The sequence below is a fragment of the Solanum dulcamara genome, chromosome 6 (genome assembly GCF_947179165.1).
Source record: "Solanum dulcamara chromosome 6, daSolDulc1.2, whole genome shotgun sequence".
Classification (NCBI taxonomy): domain Eukaryota; kingdom Viridiplantae; phylum Streptophyta; class Magnoliopsida; order Solanales; family Solanaceae; genus Solanum; species Solanum dulcamara.
In genome coordinates, this window is record NC_077242.1 from 460,839 (window position 1) to 488,607 (window position 27,769).

General features: G+C 34.0%; 3 protein-coding genes across 4 annotated transcripts; 1 reads left to right on the forward strand and 2 right to left on the reverse strand.

Moving 5' to 3' along the window:
- Positions 1-1,457: 1,457 nt before the first annotated feature.
- LOC129891750 (uncharacterized) lies at positions 1,458-13,747 on the reverse strand. The gene is made up of 11 exons (XM_055967215.1): positions 13,448-13,747; positions 10,652-12,738; positions 8,792-9,481; positions 7,806-8,483; positions 5,834-7,169; positions 4,166-4,515; positions 3,880-4,077; positions 2,473-2,603; positions 2,193-2,284; positions 2,006-2,111; positions 1,458-1,732 (listed from the first exon to the last, which is right to left on the reverse strand). Exons 1-10 carry the CDS (start codon positions 13,620-13,622, stop codon positions 2,068-2,070), a joined length of 5,781 nt encoding a protein of 1,926 aa, XP_055823190.1. The 5' UTR covers positions 13,623-13,747; the 3' UTR covers positions 1,458-1,732; positions 2,006-2,067.
- Positions 13,748-19,013: 5,266 nt separating this feature from the next.
- On the forward strand, positions 19,014-24,418 carry LOC129892492 (nicotinamide/nicotinic acid mononucleotide adenylyltransferase). 2 transcript variants are annotated; one of them, XM_055968067.1, is made up of 10 exons: positions 19,014-19,248; positions 20,411-20,495; positions 21,031-21,104; positions 21,405-21,490; positions 21,831-21,914; positions 22,134-22,218; positions 23,516-23,595; positions 23,691-23,792; positions 24,020-24,078; positions 24,169-24,418. In XM_055968067.1, the coding sequence occupies exons 1-10, from the start codon at positions 19,242-19,244 to the stop codon at positions 24,260-24,262; spliced, it is 756 nt and encodes a 251-aa protein (XP_055824042.1). In that variant the 5' UTR covers positions 19,014-19,241; the 3' UTR covers positions 24,263-24,418. The 2 variants fall into 2 exon arrangements, with proteins under 2 accessions (XP_055824042.1, XP_055824043.1); XM_055968068.1 differs by lacking the exon at positions 20,411-20,495.
- A 76-nt stretch (positions 24,419-24,494) lies between these two features.
- Positions 24,495-27,769, reverse strand: LOC129892493 (nuclear transcription factor Y subunit B-9-like). Its single transcript, XM_055968070.1, has 3 exons — positions 27,699-27,769; positions 25,355-25,871; positions 24,495-25,056 (listed from the first exon to the last, which is right to left on the reverse strand). The coding sequence occupies exons 1-3, from the start codon at positions 27,736-27,738 to the stop codon at positions 24,972-24,974; spliced, it is 642 nt and encodes a 213-aa protein (XP_055824045.1). The 5' UTR covers positions 27,739-27,769; the 3' UTR covers positions 24,495-24,971.

A 27,769-nucleotide genomic window follows, 5' to 3' on the forward strand; every position in this document is an offset into this window, starting at 1 on the left:
AGGATGAGTAGTGTCAGGTTCAAAGTTCGTATCTAAGACCTTTGATTAAAATAAAAAAATACTAATCACATTGTCGTAAAACCTTAATTATATACTCTCTCCGTTCCTATTTACTTGTCAAATATTTTCTAATTTGATTTCTCCTTTTACTTGTCAATTTTGACAAATCAAGAAAGGACAATTTTTATCTTTCTATTATATCCTCAATTTATTAACATTAATTTAATGTCTTTGAAAAATATAATGAATAAATATGTTTAAAACTTTATCGATTAATAGAGGTAAAATGGTAAGGTCACTATATCAATCATTGATTTTTTAATAGATATGTCAAGTTAAAATTTAGAGATAAGTGTTAAAAACACACCTAAATTATCCATCTTTTTTAGTTTCATATCTAAACTATTGGGAGCGTGAGTTTCATACCTAAACTATCACTCTCAGTTTGAGAAACACACCTTAGTGGTATGTGTAATACATTCTCCCTACTCTCTCTATTTTTTGAATTTTTTGCCACATGGCTAAAATATTTTATATTGATAAAAATTAAATAAACTATTAATATTAGAAAGAGTTATGTTTCTCAAACTAAGAAGTAATAGTTTAGGTATAATACTCAAAAAAAAAAATTAAATGTGTTTTTAACATTTATCTCTCGAATTTAACAAATAATCAAGAATAAAGGGAGTAGTACTTAGTTGTGTTATGCTATCGAAGAAAATTGTCAGAGAATCACCAAAGAGGGCAATTGCCTCGATAATCAACAATGACACTGAATACAATGTGATTATTGGCTCGACTTTCCACTTTATTTAAATCTATATAAAGTCTATAGTAATACTAGAGCCGTTGGGGTTCAATTCAATAATCTTTTCCATTAGTTCATCACGTGGAATGAATAAAAAAACATACTTGATTGTAAAAGAACTAAATGGACAGAACAATAGTTCTTGAAGTCCCACCCAACGTGTTTCCTTATTCATCCATTTAGGCTCAATTAGGAACACGTGGATTTATGGAATTTGGTTAGGGAATAGCTTCTTAGTGGTAGGATCTAATCATAAAAGAGTTAGAATACCTTTCTATTTAAAAGAAATGGAGCTTAATAAAAGGATCAAAATTTCACAATAAAAGTTGTCCATGATTTACATGATCCTAATCTTCTACCCTTAATCTTCTATCTTCCCAATTCAAGAATTATGAAAAGTGGCAAATATTGGAAAAGCAATTGGAGGTCAAAATCACCAAATTTGATAGCTTATTAAGTAAAACGCGAAGAGCATGCTACTAGTAAGATGTTGCAAAATATGTCGTTAAGGCCTCCATTGTATGTGTACCAACAACCTTCGATGTCACTATAGGCCAAGTCCTACACCACCAGCACCATCACCACTCCCTTGAGCTCTTGATCCATCCTCCGCTATGGTCTCTTAGCCATTTGTATTAATAACATCATGTGCTTACCGTGTCCTTTCAATCATATATGTCAAAAAGAAAATATTTGAATCTTACAAAAGACAGCCAAATAGTATAATGACTGTATAACTGTTTTCTAATCATCAGGGGTTCAGCGTATTTACATTAGAAAGGATTTTGAATCGCTGATATTGGAAGTGAGAACTTGTCGAAAGGGAATAAAAACGCCAGCATGCACAGCCGTTAAGAAAGGCTTTGCCGAGGCTGCATAGCAAATATCACCTTCCCATATGTACAATTTATGTATACAAAAGTCCTGCCAAAAAATAATAGAAAGTTGGATTCGTAAATTGGCAGGTTCTAAGGAAATCAAAGATAAAGGTAAAATATTCTATTGCAACACCAGACTCTCCAAAAATGTTGTTACACCATTGTTGAATCCTCCAAAAATGCACTTGTTTAGAAGGATCCAACACACACTTGGTGGCATTTTTGAAGAGTGTTTGACAAAGATTTCTAGTAGATGGTTGTGACAAGCATAAACAAGAAACTACAAATGACAAAGTTAATATGGGAAAGAAGAGACAACCTTGTCTTCGAGCAGAAGCACTACCCTTGCATAAACAAGTTTTGAAGTCGAGGAAAAATTAATCAGATTGGCACAGGTCCCTGTTGAACCTTCCTGGGCACAAGTACTACAAAGAAAAAAAGCTGCTAATTCAGAAAGCAATCACAGAAATTCCATTAGTTGTTAAATAAAAGGTGGAAAAGGATACCTTCATCCATACTGCAGAAACTTTCTGGGGGAAATATGGAATCAGGGTCAATTCCTTGCTGCAGAGGTAGGACACTAGCCACATTGGGTTTACTGCAGAAACATCCAATTTCAGTTGAGTGAATTTGTTAACAGTATTACAAGCTAAAAAATGTGAGGGTGAATTTTCATTACTTTTTTGTTTTATAAACTATAAAAAACAATAGTCAGCATCCAACATATTATGAAGGAAGGCCTGAAGATTTAATGCTTCGGGTGACATAAAGAATAGATTTGATCACCTGGCCCACGAGGGAATAAATTTTCGGATGGGTAGATTTTCAGCCTCATCCTCTTCATCATCAGAGCACTGATAAGGTGAGATCTCATATGATTTCTCTCGACTTTTCTTGGTACCACACTCACTGTCAACCTGTGCAACAAATAAAATACAGTGTGAGGACTGAAAGAAAAACTCAGAAAATGAAAAACAAGCCTTCCATCTATCATTAGTTATGTACAAAAAATTGTCAGGCAAGTTGCCAGATGGACTGTAACCTAACAACGTCAGAATTCTGAAGAAACTGGAAAAACAGGGCAGGCATAAGAGTTAGAGAATATGATTAAAAGGCACGGAGAGGTTTGAGCAGTAGCAGCACAGTGCTTGTTGTATCACAAGCAGGTAAATTCTTTATATTTGGCACAATATTATACTCACTAATTCTCCTAGCAGAAACACCCTAGGCCTTCAACTATAATATGACCTTGCCATGGGGATACATCATCTTTTATCTTTCTTCTGTGCAGGTTTCGGAAGGAATAGGAAATGGAAGAAGGGAAGGCATAAGAATTCGGAGAATGCAATAAAATGAGTTAGGACCTTTTAGCAGTACCAGCCCCCAGCTCATTTGCATCACAAGCAGATATGGTCTTTGCTCTTGGCACAATAATATCAACCAATTTTGTAGCATATAATAAGGAACCGGCTTTGGACCAACCACTCCTTGCTAAACACTATCAGACCGTGCTACTTACGTCAACTATCTTCACTTTTCAGAGTAGAATAACATATTTGAGTTGCATATGCATCTCATATCTAACATTTTGGGAATGTCTATTAGATGAAGCAGACTATCCTCGAAAAATGACCTGGAACAGGCTTCTCTTTGGGATGTGTTTCTCTCTTTTTCTAACTATACTTTGCTAGGTTGCTTCTTGACAAAAGTTATGCTGGATTTGAAGAAATAAAGATTAAAGTCGGATTCCACTACAGAACTTATACAGCTTAGATAAATAGAGAAAACCTGGACAAATTCTAGAATTTTGAGAATGAGTATGTAATAGATGTTTTCATTTGGAAGTAGTGATATTGCTATTACAGGGGAAGTTTTTAAGCACAGTGGATTTATTGTTGATGTTTCTAAAGGAAATGTTATGCTAGGGCGTATGGCTAACATTTTGGGACGTCAACATAGAGCACCTAGGATTTGGAACTCAAATCTTAAACTTGCCTATGCAAACAGGGTTACAAGCTTAGATAGCTCACTCCCTATGGATCACGGTCAATCATAATATTTTTCTTGGAGGGAAGGTTAATAACTTAGTGATGCTGTGGGAAAAGCTAGTGTATGTAGTGGACCAGCAGAACCTATAATGAACTTAGATGTTGTTCACCTATCAATTATGACCTTTCTATGTGGATGCATCACCTTTTCATGATCAGTAGAGTTATCAGAAATGTGACATCTTCCTGGTGATGGGGTTGCTTGAAATGAACCATTTCTCGAAGTTTCAGATGGCTTGGGTTCACTCTCTTGCTTCTTGAAGGTCTTTCCAACTCTTTCTTTTTCTCTTTGGGACATATCCCCGTCAGTATTACATTTCTTTTTAGCCATCGTCTTTTCATCCTACAGAAAAAGCAATCAATAGTTAGTACTAGCACGGTAAAACAGAAGCAGAAAAGGGAGAATTCTTAGTAAGAAGAATGTTGCATACATTAGTGAAAAGCCCTTTATCTTTCTCCGCTCTTTTAGCATGAATTTTATCATCCTGCTCTCTCTGCTGTCGCCGTGCATCTTCTACTCGCTTTCTTTTCCTTTCCCTCTCATTTTTCTCTTCTTCTTCCCTCAGCCTTTTCCTTGCTATTGCATCAGCTTCCTTTTTCTTCTTTTCCTCTTCCTTCTTTTTCTTGTGAAATTCCAATTGTTTTGAATTTTCTTGTTCTAACCGTGCCCGCTCATGCTTAATTGCTTCCTTCCTCATCTTACGCTCGTTCTCTTTTTTCTCTTCCAGGCGTTTTGCAGCTTCAGCAGATTCCAGAGCCTTCACTTTTACATCTCTCTTTCCTGTGGACAAACAGAAAAAGTAGTAATTACACCAGTAACTATCAAAAGGCAGCCTTGATCATGCACAAGCTTCATTTTGCATAATCAGAATTAGCATTCAGGAGAAAAGCTGGATGGTAAAAGTTTTTTTTACTGATCAGAATGAGCAAAGCGGGTGGGAAATAACATGTAGAACCTTCAAGATTGAATTTTCTTATGCTTGCAACAGATCATCACAAGGGAATCCAATTCAATGAAAGAACACAACTATGCCTCAGCTGCAGGCAAGGCTCAGGTATATGAATTTTCATGTCTCTCCATTCCATCTAAACTCATCTCAATCCAATATTATCTAAATAAAAATAAAAAGCACTAAATGTTCTCTTATTTTCTACTGGCTGTCTGGCATATAAATTTCTAGTAGGAATCAGCGTCTCCTAGAAAACATTGGACTTTAAGTAAGCATACTAACATGAGTAAAACTTAATTCCAGCTATATGTTGTCACCTATATAGAGCTTTTTTTCCATTATATTTTCACTAGGTCTGCGTGGAACTCAGTGAAATAAAGCCTTTTTTAGTTTTTCAATCCTCATTTATGTTCCAGTAGAATGCGAACAACATTAAACATAACACTAAGAAAAGATTGTTTTTATCTTCTTCCTACTAACACGGTAAATACCAAAAGCAATTTTTTCGAGAGAAAAAGAAAAAAGAAGAAGCTAGCGACCTAATCAGCACAGCACAACCAAAATAAGCAGCTGAACAAAGTGTGAAATTCTGAGAGAATTTAAAGAAACATGTTATTCAGTTAGCAGAATAATAGAAGTGCTATTATTGCATAAGCAAAGGCAAATTAGATATTGCTGTTGAATACTTTTGAAAGAGCCACTAAAGCTTTAAACTTCAAAATCTCAAAGCTCAGGTATAACATGCTCAAAGCATAGTAGAAGCATGATACTCTATAGAAGAACACTGGAGATGCTACAATGAATGATAACCAAAGGCCAATTAGCTAATACCACTGGAGTTTTTTCCGCGGGGGGGAGGGGGGGTTAAGTTTCTAACCTCCAAAATCAACGTCCAAGGAGTTCAGATTATCGAGCAAAACACCACCAAAATTAATTGTGTAAATACCAAGTTAACAGAAAACTTAATTTACTTGTATCAGTATCCTACTCTTCTAAGTTCAACCAAGGCGGATACCATTTGATGCTAACAAGCAGTCCTGCCACAAAAGAGTATCAATGTTGTTCCAAATCCTTTTTTTATCTTTTTACCTTTTTTATAATGAAAATAGTTCCAAAGTTTGCTGTAAAAGCAAAGGAGGAAAAATTTACCTGTACATACAGCAGCTGCTTGTTTTTGTTGGACTAGTGGTATAAATGAAGTCACATTTGAGACAATGTTGTTATGACTTGGCCCTTTTTCTGAAAGATTCTGTCTCTCTCTCTTAAAACTTGATTTAGCTGATAATTTTGGCCTACTAGACCTCCTCCTAAGGGATTCCTTACCTTGTTTAATTCCTTTTGCACCCATCAAAGAAGTCTGTTTTACCTTTGCAGCACTCATATTTCTGAAGCTACTTCCAAGCTTTCTCTTGGCTTTATTATGATGCCCACCGCAGCTAACATCTGTATTGACAGAATCCAAACTTCCCCTTGCATGAGACCTCTCAGCAGCAGAGACTGAAGCAGGAGGATTCAGACATGAGTTAGTTATTGATGCAAGTGGTAGTCTTTTGACATGACTATTCACTACCATGGAATCCAATTCATCACGGATTTTTCCAGCCACATCTGCAGTCTCATTCTCCTCACTACTATTGGGATCCTCCTCAATTGGGAAACACATGAGCTCCGGGTTCAAGTTCAAACCCTTCTCTGAACTGCTAGAATGTGACGGGATCCTTTCCCAAAACTTTCCAACAGGAGACTGGTATTGATTTCCTGACCTCCCTCCAAATTGGCATCCGTAAGAAGGTTGATAATCAGAACAAGGTATCTCCAGTTTAGAATCTTTCACTTCATCCACGCAGCTATGACTTGCCCTAACCTGTTTGTCGGCATCCTCCTCCGACAAGAAGGTGCTCAGATCCAGGTGCTCAAGAAGCCCATTAGGTAAAGATTGATACAGATTTTGAGCGCAGTCAAACCCAAAAGAAGATGTGAAATGAGATAAGGGTGTATGTGCACTTGCTGATTTGCAGATCTGCTCCAGAATGCTAGCACGCTGAATTGTCGTCTCATAGCTGATCCCAAGCTGGGTAATATCTAATTCACCATCTGCTGTTGAGGCATCAATAATGAAACCCTCAAGCATGGGCTTAGATTGATCAGCATCAAGGATATCCAAGTCTCTATTTTGTGGAGAAGAGCAAACAAAAGATTGGGAATATGTGCTTTGTTCTCCAATATGAGATTTTCTCTCCAAACAATTCAGGGTTTCAGGATGATCCAACTCAACATTCTTTTCAAAGTATAGTGAGTCTGGAATATCTTGTTCATCGGAGAACTTCTCAGCATTGGAAAGGATTTCATGTTCTTCTTCTGTTTCCAGTTCTTTTTCAGCTGGTTCTTGAAACAAACTTGAGACATGGGATACACGTAACAGTTTGCCATCAGAAGAGGAAGCAGACTCGGTGCTGTTATTTTGCTTTTCAAAACATATCGCATCCTGCAGATAAGTGACATGGCAGAAATTATGTCCTAGATAAAGTTAAGTTAACCAGCTTGAGTGATTAAGCTGAATGATGACAATATTGTTTAAGCAAAGATGAGATTTCCTTTTTCCTCTTCTCTTTCCAGCATAGAAAGGGTGTCTTTTATTCATAATACAAGGTGTGATACAGTAAATGACCCTGGCAGTGGCTCAGATTTGTTAACAACTTCCCTTAAAAAGATCAAATTAGACTTGAAGAAAATTTGAGTCATCACACAACCTAAACGCATTAATTCGCCAAAATGACTTCCATGACAAGCAGAATTTTACATCCATACAGTCATTAATTTTCCCAAGGGGTCACAATTGCCAAAAGCAAACACACTAACAACAAGGATACCTATTTTTCAGAGGATATGGTAATGGATCTTTTGCAATAGTTCCATTTGTAGTGTGAAATGGAACTTGCAAAAAAAAAAATCTGTTTCCCAGCTAAACAAATGGTAAAAGGAATAGCAACAGGAAATTCTTACACCTAAACCTTGTCACATTAAATTATTGTATACACCAATAAAGCCTACTTGTGAACACAAAAGTATATGTGCATCATTTTGAATATGCAAAGGAAAAAAATAATTTTAAGTATTGTACCATTTCGGTTTGCAGCTTCTGCAAGGAACCAACTCCTTCTTTCAAAGGACAACTTTTCTTCTCAGATATACCCATAGTAGAACTCTTGGCTCGGAAAGGTGTATGTTGCACAACATCGTCTGTCTTTCCTTGACTTACACTGAAGTTTAAGCCTACATCATCCATATGTGCCTGATAAAGTTTAGACATTTGAGAGCTTGGACAAACAGAAAAGCAGTTAGTTTGGTTATCTTCAAGTCTTTTCCTCTTAACTTGTGGCCATGAAACCAGCTTAACAGATCTTAATCTTCCATCGAACAATGAGGACTCCCTTGCATTTTCGATTTCACTTGATACCGAAAGATTGAGATTCTCTTCATCATTGGATCCATATTGCCGGGGACTCCACGTAAGCATATCATTCTCTTTCTGATGGGAATGCCTATCCATATTGCGCTTGCCACATGCATCTCCATGACTATTTTCACCATCCAAGCAAGATAAATTTGGATTATTTGGCATGCTAGGCTTCTTTACATCTGGGGAAATGGAAGTCTGATCTCCAAGTTCAAGTTCCTTCACCAAACAAACCTGGGAATTGCCAGTCAAAGTTGAGATGTGACATGTAGCAGCAGTCTTAGTGTTGACAGCATATGAGGCAGGTAGACATAGAGTATTCCTGTCACAACTTTTACCTCCCTGTCCAGCCATGGAGGAAAAAATTAGAGTGTTAGATAAGCTTGAAAGCAATGTGTAACTCTCTATCAGTAAGCAAAAGGTGAGTTATATGTCAGCAGAACATTGTTTTGCTTGGATACCACCAACATTGTGTAGGTTCTGAGTGTTTACTACTTATAACAAATATAGACTACATAAAAGAGTTCATACAAGGAATATATTGATTGAACTTAAACAATAGAGGAGCATGTGCTAGTGCTTTTCCTTTTGAAAAAAAAATGCTGTTGGCAAGAGAGCAGGTTTTAAGCTCTAAGTGCTTCTTCACATACCACTTCATTTAGCAGCTTTGGAGAGGAACCACTTCCTTCTTTCAAATGACAATTTTTCTTCTCGGATATATCAACACTAGAACTCTTGGTTCTGAAAGGTGTATGTTCCAAAACATTGTCTGTTTCTTCTTGACTTGTGTTGAAGTTTAAGCTTACAGCATCCATGTGTACTTGATAAAGCTTTGACATTTGAGAGTGTGGACAAGCAGAAAAGCAGTTGGTTTGCTTATCTTCAACTTTTTTCCTCTTAACTTGTGGCCATGAATCCAGCTTAGCAGATATGAATCTGTCATCAAACCAGGGCTCCCTTGTAGTCTCAAGTTTGCTTGATACAGACAGATTGAGATACTCATCATCATTCTGTCCAGACTGTAGGGGACTCCACATAAGCATGCCATTCTCTTTCTGATGGGAATTCCTGTCCATATCACACTTGACACGTACATCTCCATGACTGTTTTCACCATTAAAACAAGATAAATTTGGATCATTTGGCGTGCAAGACAGTCTCTTTGCATCTGGGGAAATGGAAATTGGATCTTCAATGTCAAAGTTCTTCGCCAAGCAATCCTGGGTATCTCTAGTCGACTTTTTAGTCAAACTTGAGATGTGAGGTGTAGCAGCATTTTTGGTGTTGGCAACATAAGATGCAGGTAAACATTGAGCAGTCCTGTCACAACCGTTGCCTCCCTGTCCAGCCATGAAGAAAAAATTCAACCTCAAATTAGCTTGAAAACAATGCCTAACTTTCTCTTGCTAATTAAATCTTGAGTTACATGTCAGCAGAGCAATGTTCTGCCTGATTACCACAAAAAATTGTGTAAATTCTGTCTGTTTACTACTTAAAACAAATATAGATTACATCAAAGATCCAAGAAATTCATACAAGGAATAGATTGATTGGACTTGCTAATAAAGAAGCACAGATTGATGATTTTCCTTCTGAAATAGAAGGTCGTATAGCAAGAAAATCAGGTCCTAAACTCAAACAGCTTCTTCATGTAGCAGCCAGAAGAGGGTGTATCCACCCTCTAATTTAAAGAAATAGGTCAACCATAGACCCTTTGTCCACTTGGCTAAATATTGAAAAGGATCCCAGGTGTGCCAGGAAATAGAATAACAAGTTCCTATGAGTTACTGGAGATCCCAAAATTGTGAATGCCAAAAATAATGGTAGTGACACTACTAATTCCAAAGATGATCTGTATAACTTTGAGTATAAGCCAGCTACAGGAAATATGGTATGAGTGTAAGTTTTGATCACGCTATGACATAGATACTCTCAAAATATTAAGTTTGTCATTTGCATTCAGCAAACCTAACAAGCTCATAATTAAACTTAATTTCGAAGAAATGACAAGGAAAAGACGAACTTATCAAAACTTTCTGGCACAACAACCACCTAGAGGCTTTATCTGTAATAGATGATTCTCTTCCAAATTATTACAAGAATGATTAAAGCTACGTCATCAGATATTTGAAGATTTTCCCAGACACCATGGTTATAAAGAACAACAGCTATTTGAAGCTTTTCAGAATCTGCAGACATCCAAACTTGGCAAAGTAAAACATATATGCCTACTGAAATACATAGAGTTCTAAACTTAGGAGTACCTAAAACTTTATAAATGTCACTACTTTATATGTCAAGCTATTTTGCAGATCTTTAACACCAAATCAAGAGATCCATGCAGCCATGCACCATAAAACTGTTAATACACTCCAAGATATCCTAAAAATAGATAGTGAAGTGTAAAAATGAAGACGTAATAGATATTAGGAACATATTACTTTGCCATGCAGCTTTATAGTGAAGCCAAAAAAGAATGCATGTAAGACAAACATATGTGTGTAACATACCACTTCAACGTTCTCTACCATTGAATTATATGATTCTTTCAGATTGAGTTCAATGTTAGCGTCTGTATCACGATGACCAGCATCATTTGACAGTGTCTCATCATCATGCAGATAAGAAGATTGCCGTGAACATTGTCTGCCCCTTGACCCATATTCAGTGCTCCTTGATGCATGATGTTCATTCATATCTAAGGCACGCCCATTCATTACGGTACCAGCAGGCAATCTGATTTTCGTAGAAAATGAACTCCCTGGAACTTCGTTACACTTACATGAAATTTCTCGCTCAAGTGTTGATTGTTCCCTAGAGATTCTGTTATCTACAGGACTACCAGATATCTTCTTTTCTGAGGTTGGTTCTGCTGAGGTATTGGATATTACATCTGATGATTTCATGCTCTTCTCCTCAAAGTTAGGAGTAAAGGTCATCTTCAGGTTACACTCTTCTGTGTCATCAAAGTCAAGTTGCTTTGGTTTCATTGGCATAAAACAATCATGTGGAGGATTGGCAACCAGATGTTCCACTCCCACTTTTAGTTTAGAATTGCCAGCTTCAGTGTTACCTTGCTTACTATGAGTGTCATTGTTATCAGAGGAAGGAGTGACCGATTTATTGCCAATTGGACAATGAGTGTCATAATTTCCATGCAAAGACTTCTCTGAATCAGCAGACATGGAACCCGCACCTCCAGAACCAGCAACAGTGGAAGTATCAACAGGCTCTGCTATGACTTCATTGTCCGTGTTACTTTGTGCCTTTGAGCTCTTATGATCCAATATAAGAGAAGGTTTAACTGATTTCGAAGAATCAAGATTGTTAAACAACACTCCTGATGATCCACCAATTGCTGGGGCAAAAACATCAGTGCTCACCCTATCTGAAAATGTTGATATAGTGGCATGTGAATCATCACCCAGACAAGGCAACTTTGGGGCCATACTCCTGGATCTTGTGATTCTACCACGATAACTACCATTCTTCTTCTTAGTCTCTTGGTGACTTTTGATTATTGGTTTGTGAATATTAGATGTACTAGCCACTTCCAATAACCTACCTGACACACAACCTGCAGTGAATGCTTGGGTATGATCATCTTTCTGAACTACATCAGCAGAACCATCCACTTTAAGAGAATCATTTATACAGTTCAGTTGTTTGCAATCACTTCTGGACCTTGTGACTCTATTTACTTCAATCCCCTCATGCTGGTGTACTTCTACAAATTCCGTTAACTTGCTGATTTCAGTACCAACAGGAAAAGATTCTGACAGGTGGTTTGGCTTGTCTGAAAAATCAATTAGTTGAGAAGCAGACAAACTGGTACCGGTGGCGGCAAAGTTGTAACTATGTTTGTGCTTTGAATGGCTTTTCTGAGCTGTAGCAAAAGAGTTATCTACTTCTGTTGTATTACTTCTCTCAGCAACATCAGACAAGCTATCTACTTTCACATAAGGATTCACACACTCAAGACACTTGGTAGATGCTTTATGCTTCGAATTTTCACCAATATGTAAATTGATCTCTCTTTCTTCTTCATGATTTCTTTCAGCTGATTCCCTAAATCCACCACTACTACTTACACAAGGTTCAGACCATTTTTGTGACTCATTATTGTGATCAACTTGTTCAGAAGTAGAAAGGCCAATCCCTATAGGAATAACATCACATTTATTCTGCCGAATGGAGCAGTCCTTTGCTTCTGTTTGTGCACTATTTCGAAGCTGAAGAGCCTTTTGTCTAGACTTAGACCTCTGAATTCTAGCTAGCGACAAGTCTAAATCATTAAAATTGTTCAGGACTATTGCATCTGTCTGGTCTAGGGGAGAGTTAACACTTACATCAGGCTCGGGAACAGTATTCAGAGCACATTCTTGGTTATTATCAGGATCTACAGCTGTATTAGCATATCCATCTTCAGGATGAAGGCCTTTGTTGGAAACATGAACCTCCTTGAATGCCCCCTGAGACATGTCTTCATTGTTATCTCTGACAACTGGCCTCTTGATCAATGACCAACGAGCACTGGCTTGGCGCACAGTAGGTGGCCGTGGGATATTTACAGAAATCAGCTGTTCTTTGTTCAGCTCTGGCAAAAAAAAAAGAGAGAGATGATATCATCTATGTGCTCTTTCAACAAACCAGAACATGAAATCATTGAAGTGTAGAAAATGGCAAATGAAAACTTCAAACTTATATTTGTTGAGGAAAAAGGAGACACGTTTTGGATAAAAATTGCATTTGAAAACCAAACAGATGACAGAGTATATAAACAAGCATGTTTTCCCCGTATCAGACACTAGAAAATGGGGAAGAGTTAAGAAACATGAAAATCCTTATCTCTCTGCTGTACAAACTTCAAAATCTCGACTTTTGACAGATAAATGAGGATGTGGATGGATATAAACGAACAAGTTTTCCTACAGAAAGGGTGTCTAGTGGTCAATGAATTCTCTAGTTCAAATCTCAGCATAGACAAAAACACTAGTGGTTTCTTCTCATATGTCCTAGCCGTGGTGGACACAATTACCTAGTATTTGTCGTTAGTGAAAGGTGGTAGGTATCCCGTGGAATTATCTAGGTGCACAAAAGAAAAACAACTTTTCCTCTGTCAATCACATTCAGTGGGTGCTGAGTACCACTGCACACACAAAGAAGATATATAATTAAATATTCAACTATCTATGTGACCTGCATCCTATAATTGCATTCGCCTAACATAAGACCGGAACCCTAGACCACTTGGAACAGCAGAAATTGGCGATAATAACAAGCAAAAGCTTGAAATTGAGAATTACCTTTCGGATTTGAAGACTTCTGAGAATTGAAGAGCCATGGAGGAGGATTAATTCCTTGGATTTTACATTTAGTAGCGAGGTGTTGACTATACCGGTCGGTATGTTGCTTGACTAATTCGATGATCTTATACTTTCTCTCGAAGATTTCTACGAACAGATCCTCCACCGTCGACATTGTTCATCCAAAATGACACCGTATCACCGTCGTATCTACGCCGTCCGGCTACTCTGCATCTGCACGAGGAGGAAGGGGGGGGAGGAGTGTAGGAAGAGTGAACGTTGAGGAAGAGGAATGGCGGAGATCAACTTTGGCTTGAGCGGGGATTTAGGCATTTTCAAATTTTATTGACCCCGAACGACGTCGTTTGGCCAAGTTTCCCCAAAAATAGTAGGACTAATTGCTTTTTCTTCGATCCAATTGAGACGTTAATTGAAATCAAATTGATTTGAAATTAAATTTTTGTTTGAATATACCTGAACTTGAAGCTCGATTCATTTGTTATGTTTTTGGTTTTTATTTTTTAGTGTTGTGGTTTCAATTGTAACTCATTACTTAAGTTTATATAATCCTTTATTAACAACTTTTTAGTTGATGATATTAAGAATGAAATTTGATTATTGGTTCCTCGGATATGATTGAATTTTCATTTTAGATGTATGACTCAACATATTTAACTTTAAATTAATTATGTGATTTGATTGCTTGATGTAGAAAATATGTTAGGTTTGGAATATATTACTTTCAAGTAATATATAAAATCAATGTAATACTTTAGAAAACATGTGATTATTTATAAGAAAATGTATCAAAAGTTGATATTTTAAGTCATATCCATTCATTTCGATTTATGTTTGGGAAAAGGAAGAATTTATAAATTGCATTTAACAAATTGTGATTGATAAGTTGTGTTTCCTAAAAAATAGTAGGAGTGCTTGCTTTTACTTAAGCCCAATTGAGACGTTAATTTAAATAAGATTGATCTGAAGTTAATTTTTTGTTTGAACATACCTGAACTTGAAGGTCGATTCATATTTTCTCTTTCACCCATTTTCAATTTTTGTTATGTTTTTTATTTTTATTTTTTAGTGTTGTGGTTTCAATTGTAACTCATTACTTAAGTTTATATAATCCTTTATTAACAACTTTTTAGTTGATGATATTAAGAGTGAAATCTGATTATTGGTTCCTCGGATATGATTGAATTTTCATTTTAGATGTATGACTCAACATATTTAACTTTAAATTAATTAAGTATGTGATTTGATTGCTTGATGTAGAAAATATGTTGGGTTTGGAATATATTACTTTCAAGTAATATATAAAATCAATGTAATACTTTAGAAAATAAGTGATTATTTACAAGCAAATATATCAGAAGTTAACGTTTTAAGTCATATCTATCTATTTCGATTTATGTTTGGAAAAAAAGGAAATTTATAAATTGCATTTAACAAATTGTGATTGATGAGTTGCGTTTCCTAAAAAATAGTAGGAGTACTTGCTTTTTTTTAGGCCCAATTGAGACGTTAATTGAAATCAAATTGATTTGAAGTCAATTTTTTGTTTGAACATACCTAAACTTGAAGATCGATTCATATTTTTTCTTCCACCCATTTTTCAATTTTGTTATGTTTTTTATTTTTATTTTTTAGTGTTGTGGTTTCAATTGTAACTCATTACTTAAGTTTATATAATCCTTTATTAACAACTTTTTAGTTGATGATATTAAGTGTGAAATCTGATTATTGATTCCTTAGATATGATTGAATTTTCATTTTGATATATGACTCAACATATTTAACTTTAAATTAATTAAGCATGAGCTTTAATTGCTTGATGTATAAAATATGTTAGATTTGGAATATACTACCTTCAAGTAATATATAAGATTAATATAATACTTCATAAAAAATGTGATTATTTACAAGCAAATGTATCAGAAGTTAACGTTTAAAGTCATATCTATCCATTTTGATTTATGTTTGGGAAAAGGAGAAATTTATAAATTGTATTTAACAAATTGTGATTGATGAGTTGTGTTTTCTAAAAAAAATAGTAGGAGCACTTGCTTTTTCTTAGACCCAATTGAAACGTTAATTGAAATCAAATTGATTTGAAGTTTATTTTTTGTTTGAACATACCTAAACTTGAAGGTCGCTTCATATTTTTTCTTCCACAGATTTTTCAATTTTTGTTATATATTTTTTTAGTGTTGTGGTTTCAATTGTAACTCATTACTTAAGTTTATATAATCCTTTATTAACAACTTTTTTAGTTGATGATATTAAGTGTGAAATCTGATTATTGATTCCTTAGATATGATTGAATTTTCATTTTGATATATGACTCAACATATTTAACTTTAAATTAATTAAGCATGTGCTTTAATTATTTGATGTATAAAATATGTTAGATTTGGAATATATTACCTTCAAGTAATATATAAGATTAATATAATACTTCAGAAAAAATGTGATTATTTACAAGAAAATGTATCAGAAGTTAACGTTTAAAGTCATATCTATCCATTTTGATTTATGTTTGGGAAAAGGAGGAATTTATAAATTGTATTTAACAAATTGTGACTGATGAGTTGTATTTCCTAAAAAAATAGTAGGAGCACTTGCTTTTTCTTAGACCCAATTGAAACGTTAATTGAAATCAAATTGATTTGAAGTTTATTTTTTGTTTGAACATACCTAAACTCGAAGGTCGATTCATATTTTTTCTTCCACCCATTTTTCAATTTTTGTTATGTTTTTTTTAGTGTTGTGGTTTCAATTGTAACTCATTACTTAAGTTTATATAATCCTTTATTAACAACTTTTTAGTTGATGATATTAAGAGTGAAATCTGATTATTGGTTCCTCGGATATGATTGAATTTTCATTTTAGATGTATGACTGAACATATTTAACTTTAAATTAATTAAGTATGTGATTTGATTGCTTGATGTAGAAAATATGTTGTGTTTGGAATATATTACTTTCAAGTAATATATAAAATCAATGTAATACTTCAGAAAATAAGTGATTAGTGTTTTAAGTCATATCTATCCATTTCGATTTATGTTTGGAAAAAGGAGGAATTTGTAAATTGCATTTAACAAATTGTGATTGATGAGTCGCGTTTCCTAAAAAAAAAGTAAGAGTGATTGATTTTTCTTAGTCCCAATTGAGACGTTAATCGAAATCAAATTGACTTGAAGTTAATATTTTGTTTGAACGCACTTGAACTTGAAGCTCGATTTCATATTTTTTCTTCCGCTCATTTTTCAATTTTGTTATGTTTTGATTTTTATTTTTGAGTGTTGTGGTTTCAATTGTAACTCAGTACTTAAGTTTATATAATCCTCTATTAACAACTTTTTAGTTGATGATATTAAGTGTGAAATCTGATTATTGGTTCCTGAGAAGTGATTGAATTTATTTAAATATATGACTCAACATATTTAATTTTAAATTAATTAAATATGTGCTTTGATTGATTGATGTATAAAATATGTTAGATTTTGAATATATTACCTTCGAGTAATGATATAAGATTAATACAATACTTTAGATTACATGTGATTATTTACAAGCAAATGTATTAGAAGTTAACGTTTTAAGTCATGTCTATCCATTTCGATTTATGTTTGAAAAAAGAAGAAATTTATAAATTATATTTAACAAATTGTCATTGATGAGTCGCACTTGTTAATTGTTACTTATCAAATGCATTTAAAATATGAATGTAAATCATATTATCAACTGTACGGTTTAGAAATTGTATTTCTCAATTGTTCTTTACTAAAACATATTCTCCAATGTTATATATAAATAGCATATGTCAATACAATTTATGAGGCGCATGACTAAATCTTGATATGAAGTAACATTTGTCATTCGATTTTATAAATCATATTTGTTGAGTGTGATTTATTTATAATTAAGTTATTCTCTATCTTATATTTATCGGTTGTGATTTGTAAGTTTCATTTGTCAAACTCGACATAATACAAATTTTATATGTAATTAGATTCATAAGTTTGGTGTATATGTCCATAAATTGATTGATAATTTCATTTTACGTGAGAAAAGAACCTAGGTATCCTATTGTTAGTGATCTATCACAATTTCGCTTCTCTATTGTGGAGAATAAAACATATTCACTCTTTATTTAGATTTGGTCTTGAATATATCATTATCCTCGATTGTCTAAATTTGTATTCATAAATAACGAAATTTACTTTTTTCCTTCGGGTGTTGAATTTTAAGATCGTTTATTTTGACTTCAATCAACCATTTGTAATATAACAGTGTGTATATATATATATATATATATATATATATATATATATATATATATATATATATATATATATATATATATATTTTTTTTTTTAATATAATGAAATGAAGAATAAAAAAGGAAAAACTTCTCTTTTAGTTTATCTTCGTGAAGTTTAATATTTTTTGTCTACGTTATTGCATTTGTATACAAAAATTTAGCTTAAAAAATATAATTTTTACCTTTTAACTCAGTGATCATCGTAAATTTTCAGCAAACTCAATTTTTTTTTGTTAAAGGTGCACAGTAGCTTTTTAAATTTCTTCATTTTGAAATTTGTTTTCACTAATTTAAGAATTTCAATTCAATATTTTCTTCTTAAATATTTTTTAATGAGGATTATTTGATTTTTTAGAATTGTGTGTTCTTATTAATTGTTGTTAAACATCAAGAGAATAAAGATTTTAAATGGGGGGGTAGGGAGGGGGGAATATGATGGAAAATTAGATGTGATTCAATTATTTTATTTTAGGTGTATATGATATTCGATCAAATTCGTTCATAAAAACAAATGATGTTAGATTTTTGTCTTTAAAGATAGCACTCTATCTCAATAATAAAAAAATATTTTTAAAGGATTAAAAATAAGATTGCTAATTTTGAGAGATAAAATTTGAATAGATCTTTAATAATAAGGACATAATCAAGATCAATTCAAATAAAGGATAAATTTAGTATATTTATTTTAATTGAGGGGCAAACGAAAGGCTATTTACTAACAATAATGACATATTTAGGACAAAACTAAATGAATGATAAAATTATTTTATTTCTCATACTTAAAGAGGTAACTTTAGCTTCTTCTTCTTCTTTTCATTTTTTTACATATGCAATTTACTTATTTTTGAAACAAAAATTCTAAGAGTTATAGAAACATAGTGAGAAATTGAAAAAAAATAGTCCATTATCCTAGATCATAAATTAAATATAATTCCTTGTATATCAACTGAATAACTTTCATCTTTTAAGTTCGTTGAATTTAAGTCCTTTTAATTTCTATTGAGATATTTATCAATATCTAAGATTAAATTTAGAATAATCTCATAGACAATTCTTCATAAGATTAACTTTGCTTGTGATTTGCGATATTTTGACTCATTATTTGATTTTTCTTGTCACAATTGTTTTATCCTATTTTTTATAATTAAACAAAAATACATTTTGACCAATTTATCCTTTCTTATATATACTATTTTTTATTTTATTTTAGTCCCATTTAAGATTAATTCTTAATTGTTGAGAATCTGAAGGCATTGTAGCAGGCGCCAGTCCAGTCACTGTTCGTCCCTTCTCCTCGGCTCAACTGCTGACCGGCGACCGGCGGGACAACTAGAAAGTTCTCGGCCTATTTTACACCAAAGCCATATTCGTCTTGGTTATTTATAAGGCCCTTCATAAATAGAATACTTTCTCAGTACTCATCAGAAGCCTTCGCCGTGGAAAATACTCTTCACCGGCAACATGTCTAGTAAGTAGTCAATTTTCTTGTCTATAATTATTCTCCTTTAGTTGATTGATGTTTCCAAGTTTGAGTTTTTTTTTTGGTTTAAAAGTGTGCAAATTAAGAATTATACCGTAAAGTGGAATAGAGAATGGTGATATTCATGTGAAATGATTGTTTTTTACCATTGGAGAGCATGTTAAAGGCAGTTTTTTAGTTTAAGCCATCAATATTTATGAAATAGTACTAGCTTTTATGAAAATTAATTTCAGTATTCGTGGTAAAAAAAGGTTGATTTCAGCATAAAGTGAGTTTCTATTCTCTGATTTGCAAAAGGAAAAAACTTGAATAAAGAAATGATTGTTGTTTCTCTTCAAAGTATGTGGTATGACTAGGTAAATTATATAGAGTGGTGGTTAAACCAATTATGGAGTATGCCAGTCCAAGAACTCTCACGTTCAGAAGTGAAAGTTGCATAAATAAGGATGTTGCGTTGGATGTGTGGGCATCCTAGGAGAGATAAGAATATGAATGGGGATATTCGGGACAAAGTAAGAGTGGCTTCGACGGAGGATAAGATGCGTAAGCGAGATTGGCTGATTGAGATGGTTTGGAAATATGAAGAGGAGATGCACAGATATCTCAGTGCGGAGGTGTGAGAGGTTGTCTATGGTTGATTTCAGAAGAGGTAGAGGTACACTGAAGAAGTATTGGAAAGTGATGGTTAGACGATACTTGGCGTAGTGTCAGCTTATCGAAAACATGACCTTAGTGATAAGAGGTTATGGAAGACACAAATTAAGTTGGTAGGTTGTAGTTCTTTGTCTTGCTATCCGCTCATACTAAGAGTCATAGCATCGTTCTTATAGTTTCTTGTCCTTTGATTTATGTTATTATATGTTGTTTTTGTACTTTGATTATCGTAGTATTTTGCTTTATTATGCTTGCACTTCCGTTACTTTTTTTTTTGGAGTACTTTGGACAACTTCTCTACGTGTGAGGTAGGAGTGAGGTCTGCGTACATACTACTCTTCCTAGACCCTAAATTGTGGGACTACAATGGTATTTTTGTTGTTGTTGCTGTAAAGTATGTGCTATGACTAATGAGTCAGCATTTGTTGGTTTTGATTCTGCTCTGAACCGAATCAACAAGTTGTTTTCTTGCTAACCATTCTGCTTAAATTCATAGCTAAGATCGATATTGCTTTACCGCTGGATAAGTTGTCTTTGGATTTAATAAAACAAATGGAGGGGCAACCAAGTCCTGAAAGGAGGTAAGTTTAGTATGTTATCTTGGACTAGCCTTTCTACATTAGTTTTTAGTGTGTAATTTAATGTCTAGTAGGTTGTCACGTCATAGTTTCAATGTTGGCTCACTTCTTTTATAATGCTCATTTGCTTTCATTCTTTCATTAGAGCTGCTAATTCACAATTGTCATGAATATGCTTGTTTATGACAGGGTCTGATATTAAGCTTCCGAAATGGTAGTTTTCACTTTTTATTTTTAGAAATGTACTGTTATTTATGTTGGAAAGGGGATGAACAAGCTTCTTACAAGGAAGCAAAGTTGAGTAGTTTCCGAGTCTACTTTCCAATGTGGAAACTCTCACAACTGAAGTAGTGTTGTAACACTTCCATGGTGTCTTAAAAGGCATGCATAAAAAAGTGAAAAAAGCTAGACCTGAATATACCTACTTTCCTACATACTTAGATTTTTATGGATTTCATTTTATTATTTATTCTTTATCCTTCTTCCTCCTATTCGATCCCTGCTATAGAAACTTGCTAACTCTCTCTCTTCTTGCTAGGAAAAGGACATATGTAGTTCTTGTATCAACAGGAAGTTTCAATCCTCCGACATATATGCACTTGCGCTGTTTTGGTACGTACTATCCAATCTCTACTATGTTTCTCTAGCTGATCTTTTTTCTTCTTTTTATCCCTTTATTCCCCCTCGGGGGGAAGGGTGGAGGGTTGTGGGAATGAAAGAGCTGTATGTGTGTGTGTACCAAGGAGAAGAATCTTCTATGTTTTTTCTTTGCTTTCAGATGAAAGCGACAAGCCATGTATAGCCTTGAGTCCTCCAGCACATAAGCTGCTCAGAGTTAATATGATGTTAGAATATGAAGTTCATTTAATCTGTTTATCGGGCTTTGCTAAACTTTTGGCAATATTAATTCAGAGTTGGCAAGAGATGCATTGACTTCAGAAGGAATTTGTGTGATTGGAGGTTACATGTCACCAGTAAATGATGCATATAAGAAGAAGGTATTTAGCATATCTCCAGCAGTGAAGCTGCTAAAAATGTGTAATTGGAAAGGGTAATTAAAAGAAAAAATGTCAACTAGCTTTTCTATATTATCACTTTCTCCTGATCCATTTCATTTTGCATTATGAATCTTAGTCTATATTGTTTCTGGTCTGGGACCTGAAATTTCTTTGTTCTAGCGCATCCTGTTCTTAGTCACGACGTTTTGTTTCTTGCTTTCTTTAGCATTTTTGAAGTTCAAATATTTTATAAGAAATTGAACATGCTTTATAGCTTGTGTCAATGTTTCCGAGACACAGAAAAAGATCTTACTAATTTATTTGCTCCTTATTTTTGCAGAATCTTATATCTGCTGAGCATCGTGTTGCACTGTGCCAGTTAGCCTGTAAAAGCTCAGAATTTGTTATGACGGATCCCTGGGAGGTCTCGCTCTCTCTCTATCTATTTGTCTCTCTCTCCTCCTCCTCCTCCCCACCAGAAAAAGAATCCCTAAAAATTCCCTTTTCAGTTTGAGTAATAAGGTCCTACTTGGTATGATTGCATCACCTAGTTTTATATTTGATGATTTTACACCAGTTGCAGTATGGGATAAACTAACTTACCTTAATCCTGTCAATGATTTTTGTTGAATTATATGTGCAGGCAAGTCAGGATAGCTATCAACGAACATTGACAGTTCTCTCCAGAATAAAAACTGCTATCAGTGGTGGAAATTTGACATCCACCGGTAAGATCCATTGCTGGCTCAAGTCGGTCTGTGTTTGAATAGTGTTGATATGAATTTATGGCCAATGGTTACATAATGTACTTGCAATCCTCCCGTAACCAGCTTTTTCCTTTTTGATAAATACTTCTTTCATTCCTATGGCTTTATGAAAGAAAACTCATTTACTCCCCCCCCCCCCTCCCCATCCCCCCCCACACACAAAAAAGAAATACTTGCGTATTCCTTTTTACGAGAGCCATATGTGTGAAGTGTAAATCTGCAGAAATTCTTGGCATTCGTTTTTTATGCCTCCAAATCTTATCCTGCATGTAATATGTTAGTAAAGTTCCAATATGTGGTGTCCAATTATCAAACTCTACACACCCAGTTTGCAATTTCTCTGCACTTTGGCTTTACATAGAAGTTGTTTCAGTTGCGTCTCTTATCTGCAGAGCTTCCTTGGCCGTGAACTGGTTGGTTTCATCTGCAAGTTCTTGCTCGTAATGTTTCCCCTTGGATGGTGTTGGTAGTTGGTTTAAGCGAGTGAACAAAGACTAATGTAGCAGCAGGTTAATTGGCGATAATGTTAAAAACCTTGGGGTAGTTGCTTAGTATATGTATTTGCGCTGTTACCAATTTATAGTTGAAGGTAAAGTAAGAAGAAACTATGCACGCTCAGTATATATATTTTGGTTGTTACCAACTTATAGTTGAAGGAAAAGTAAGAAGAAACTATTTCCCCACAAATATAAGAAAATGAAGAATGAAAGTGAACCAAACTAGAAGAAGAAAGTGATTTAGGTGTTGAAGCCTACCTTCATCATTGCCTAAGGCTCTGAGAGATTAAATAATAGATCACTGTGCAGTTCATTTCTCTTGTGAGGTAGCTTTATTGTGTGCTGACGTGTACTTTCTCACCTTCAAATTGAATGTCATATTCTCCAATTGATTCTTACAATTTAATGTTCGGTTTGTAGAATTGAATATTTTCACTTATGGTATATAATAATTGCAAGTTCTTTAACTCCTACTTTACAGGTCAATTGAGCAACCATAGTCCATCACTCAACTTGTTCCACTTACCGTAAATCAATGTGCATGTTAGTTACTACCTAATAACTAATAAACTACTTTTTACTTAAATGCTATGCAACCTTAAGAAACTGTGCAAAAGTGAACATGCCATTCTAACTGTAACGGAGGGAATAATTGGTTGACATTTTTAATTTGAATTATCTATCCAAGTGAAATTGTTTTAACGCTATTGTAGATTACGAACTTCTATGCAAGTTCTAAACAGTGGTTATTTTTCTCGCAGACGACCTCATGGTCATGCTAGTATGTGGTTCTGATCTGCTAGAATCTTTCAGCACACCTGGTGTTTGGATACCTGAGCAGGTAAAGTGAAATACCTCCTTCACATTGGACTTAAGTTATGCTCTCATAAGTGTTTTGTAGAAGAAATATGATATGTTCATCTGTTGATTTTCTAGGTCAGGGCCATATGTAGAGACTTCGGCTTGGTTTGTGTCCGAAGAGGTGGCCAGGATGTTGAAAAAATTATCACTGGTGATGAAATTTTGAATGAATATAAGGTAACTTCATTAGGAACTCCATATCTTAATCCCTTGTTCTCTCATTTCAGATGATTGGCTGTTGGACATCGTCGTCACTAGTAGTAATAAACATTATTGAAATGTTAGCATGCCAAAATTCAGAGACAACTTCACACTTCCCTTCCTCTTTTCCCAAACAAAAGAAAACGTGAAATTATTGGTCGAAGAGACATGTAATATACAGTGTACTACCTGTAAATTTGCAGAAGAATATCCGAGTTGTGGATGAAGTAGTGCCAAATGGAATCAGTTCAACGGGAATAAGGTAAAAAATGGTCAATCTGACTAGCTAGGATGACATGAAATGAATCTTGGATTAAATGGTGGACAAACTAACATTTCATTCTCATGTCAGGGACTGCATCTCAAAAGGGTTGTCAGTGAAGTACTTGACAGCCGATGAAGTTATTGATTATATGAAACACCACAATCTTTACAGAGGGCAATGATCCAACAACAGAAACTAGTGTGTCCTCTTTTTTTGTGTGTAAAATAAGTGCAAGCACATATCCTGCTGAGGGATATCATGGCTTCGTGTGATTAAGAACACACAAGAAAAACCAAGATTTTACTAAAAGTGCATCTATATATGAAGTGTCTACTAATGAGATTTCACTTGGTATGTTGTTGTTCTCTGGTTATAAACCATACTTGGCTGCTCGCTTGCAATGGTTGTTAGGACTCTTCAAAATGTCACGGCATGCAAGGCGGATCTTCCAAAATGTAATAGTGCATTTTTGGAGGATCAAATACAAGTGTGACAACATTTTAGAAGAGTCATGATCAACCATAGGTCTATTCTTTTCACAAGAAGAAGAAAGTGGACTATAAGCATCATGCAACTAATCTTCATGTCCAGGTTCAAACACAAGGAACTGATTAACAGTCACATTTATTTATTACGAAACACAGGTAGATTACTAGTACATAGCATAAAGTTCTTAACAAGGATACAACACAGGTGGCTTATTAGTACATAGCATAAAGTTCTTAACAAGGAAACTTAAAAACACACGCAGAAACTTGAAAAACAAACAAGACACTGAAAAGACTCGGTACTCCAAATAAAGTTCAAACGATGAAACATACTTAAAACATTATTATTCCAGCTGGGATATTGCAACGCCATGCCGCCACCTTGTACTCATGATCATCAGTTTACTGTCTGAACTGTCCATATGGATCGGCAGTTGAAGAAGATGAATCACCAGCACCATCATCTTTCTCTGCCATCTGTAGGTCCCTGTAAATTTAGAGGCGGTAAAATCAATTCATTTTTTTAGTAACATGTTTGATAAGTTTTAACGGGTTGAATTATGATCCAATTGGTTACATTTGAAATGACCCATAAATTTATCGAATTAAAATAGTTCACCCGATCACAAATGCAACCCAAAAGGATTAGAATTATGATTCGTTATCAGAAAATGAGTGGACCTGTACTTTTGACTCCTGGCAAATAGAATAAAAGATTCAAGACCACTCATTTTGAAAGTCATTCTCGTAAAACAACTGACTTATGAGTTATGACCCGTTTTTACCTGGAAGTTACCAGGGAAGCTGTAGCAGGATCATAAAACAGCACATTTGATGCTAAATACGGGTAGGGAAAACCCGGCATGGGTGCACTGTTGATGGGCAAAATTGGGTTGGACGCAGTGGGTGGAGCAAGAGCTAATTCAAAATTGGGCCTGACAATATTGCACCTGCGTGCGCTCAAATAGCCCATTGGATCCTTTTCACGATACCTGTGGAGGTATAGGGTTAAAATCTCAGCATAGTTAGTCAGGCCCATTTTGTTCATGGCCCAAAGAATATCCTCAGCTCCCACAGTCTTACGTTGCTCCCTTTGGGAACGTTCTTTAGCTTTTTTTGTGATACGATTGATGAAATGGTTCGTTAGGGTTTGGACAGTCTCTTTGGAGTCGTCGTCGAGTTTTGCATTCATCGGAAGAATATCACGCATGAGTCTCGTCACATTGGCCATGGGGAGCAGCAGATCATGTAGGCGCTGAGATAGCTGCTCGGCCTCAGTGTCGACGATAGCATTGTTTGCACCTTACATACATATATATACCAGAAAAATAAGCCATTAAGAGTTTCAAAATTATAAACTAATATATTACGAAAATAAAATCACTTTAAATATCAATTATGTTAATAAAGTACGGAAAAGAATCTCGATTAAGAAGTTAATTTAGCACAAAAATAAAATCAATTTAAACATCAATATGCTAAATTGAAAGGCTAATCATATGAACTAAGTAGTACGAAAATAAAAATTATTTAAGGATGGAGAAAAGTATCTTTCTTTCTCAATTTGTTTTTTAATTTCTTTTTTTTTTCAAGAATTATGTAGCGCTAAAAATTTAGTCCTAATCTTAACTTTTTGTTTAAGAGGTTTTTCTTTGTTTGTTTTGTAAGAAAAGACCAAAAAGTAACTGAAACAAAGACTTTAATAAGCCTCCCAGGAATACAAACAAAATAGTTTCAAAGAAAATTACAAAAGAAAAGAAATTAAACGTTACTGTAGAAAACAAGAATCTTGTGGTACTTCAAAGCCAAAAAAAAAAAAGAAAAAAAAAAGAGAGATGAACACACTATTTAATAATTTAGTGGATGAAGCAATATTTTTTTTTTATAAAAAATATGGTTTAGTAAATTAGAAAAAATAACATTTTCTTTTATTTTTTGTTTACTCATGATCTGTCTAACCAATCAAATCACACAACACTTTCAATTTTCAGAAGGTAAATTCATGAGGAAAAAAAGTGAACAAATCACAAGAATTTGGTGGTTTAGGCGCAAAAAAATAAATAAATGATAATCAGAGTTGATTTTATTAATATACTCATGATCCAATCTGATCGATTCAATCAATAGACTTTAAATTTTTGAAAAGGTAAAACTCACAAAATCAAAATCAAAAGATTATAATAATTTGATATATGATCAAACACACAGCACATTTAAATCTTTTTTCCTTTTTGTTTTCTTGATCATGTAAAATGAGCACTCAAAAGTTTAGTAATTGCAAAAATAAATAAATGAGTTGTTTAGACCCAAAAGAAGAGAAGAAGAAAAAACACAACGAAAATCATAGTTTTTTTTAAAATTTATTTACTCATGATCTAGTCATGAGTCATTAATTTTTTGAAAAGTAAAATTCGTTAGAAAAAAGGTGAACAAAAATTTTAATATATGATCAACACAGCATATACAAAATTCAACCTTTCCCCCCTTTTATTTTCTTCTCTCTTTGTTTTTTTAATCATGTAGAATTATCAATCCAAAATTTATGAGGGCAGAAAACAAGAAAATCAAGTGGTTTATGGCAAAAGAAAAAAAAAGCAACGACAACCATAGTTATTTTCTATTTTTTTTTAACTCATGGTTTGATATGTAGGTCGATATAATCGCGAGACAAAAAATATTAGGGCAGAAAACAAGAAAATTAAATTTTTTAAGCAAAAAAAAAAAAGAGGAAAAATTAAAAGCACGAAAATCATGGTCATTTTTAATTATTTTTTTTAACTCATGGTTTGATTTGTAGATCGATATAATCATGAGACATTAAATTTTTGAAAAACTAAAATCTGGTAGGAAAAAGGTGAAAATATTATAAAAATTTGATATATGATTTACACACAACACCTACAAAATTCAACATTTTTTCTTGATCATACAAACAAAATTATCATGTCACTCAAACCTTTAATGACAGAAAACAAGAAAATTAAGTGTTAAAAGGCAAAACAACAACAACAACAACACTAATTTTTGATTTTTATTTACTCATGATCTTGTCTCATCGATCTAAATCACACATGAGACATTCAATTTTTTGTAACATAAATTCATGATAAAAAAAAGTGAAAAAATTACCTGAACTTGAAGCTCGATTCATGTTTTTGTTTCCACTCATTTTCTTAACTTAGTTATTTTCAATTTTTGTT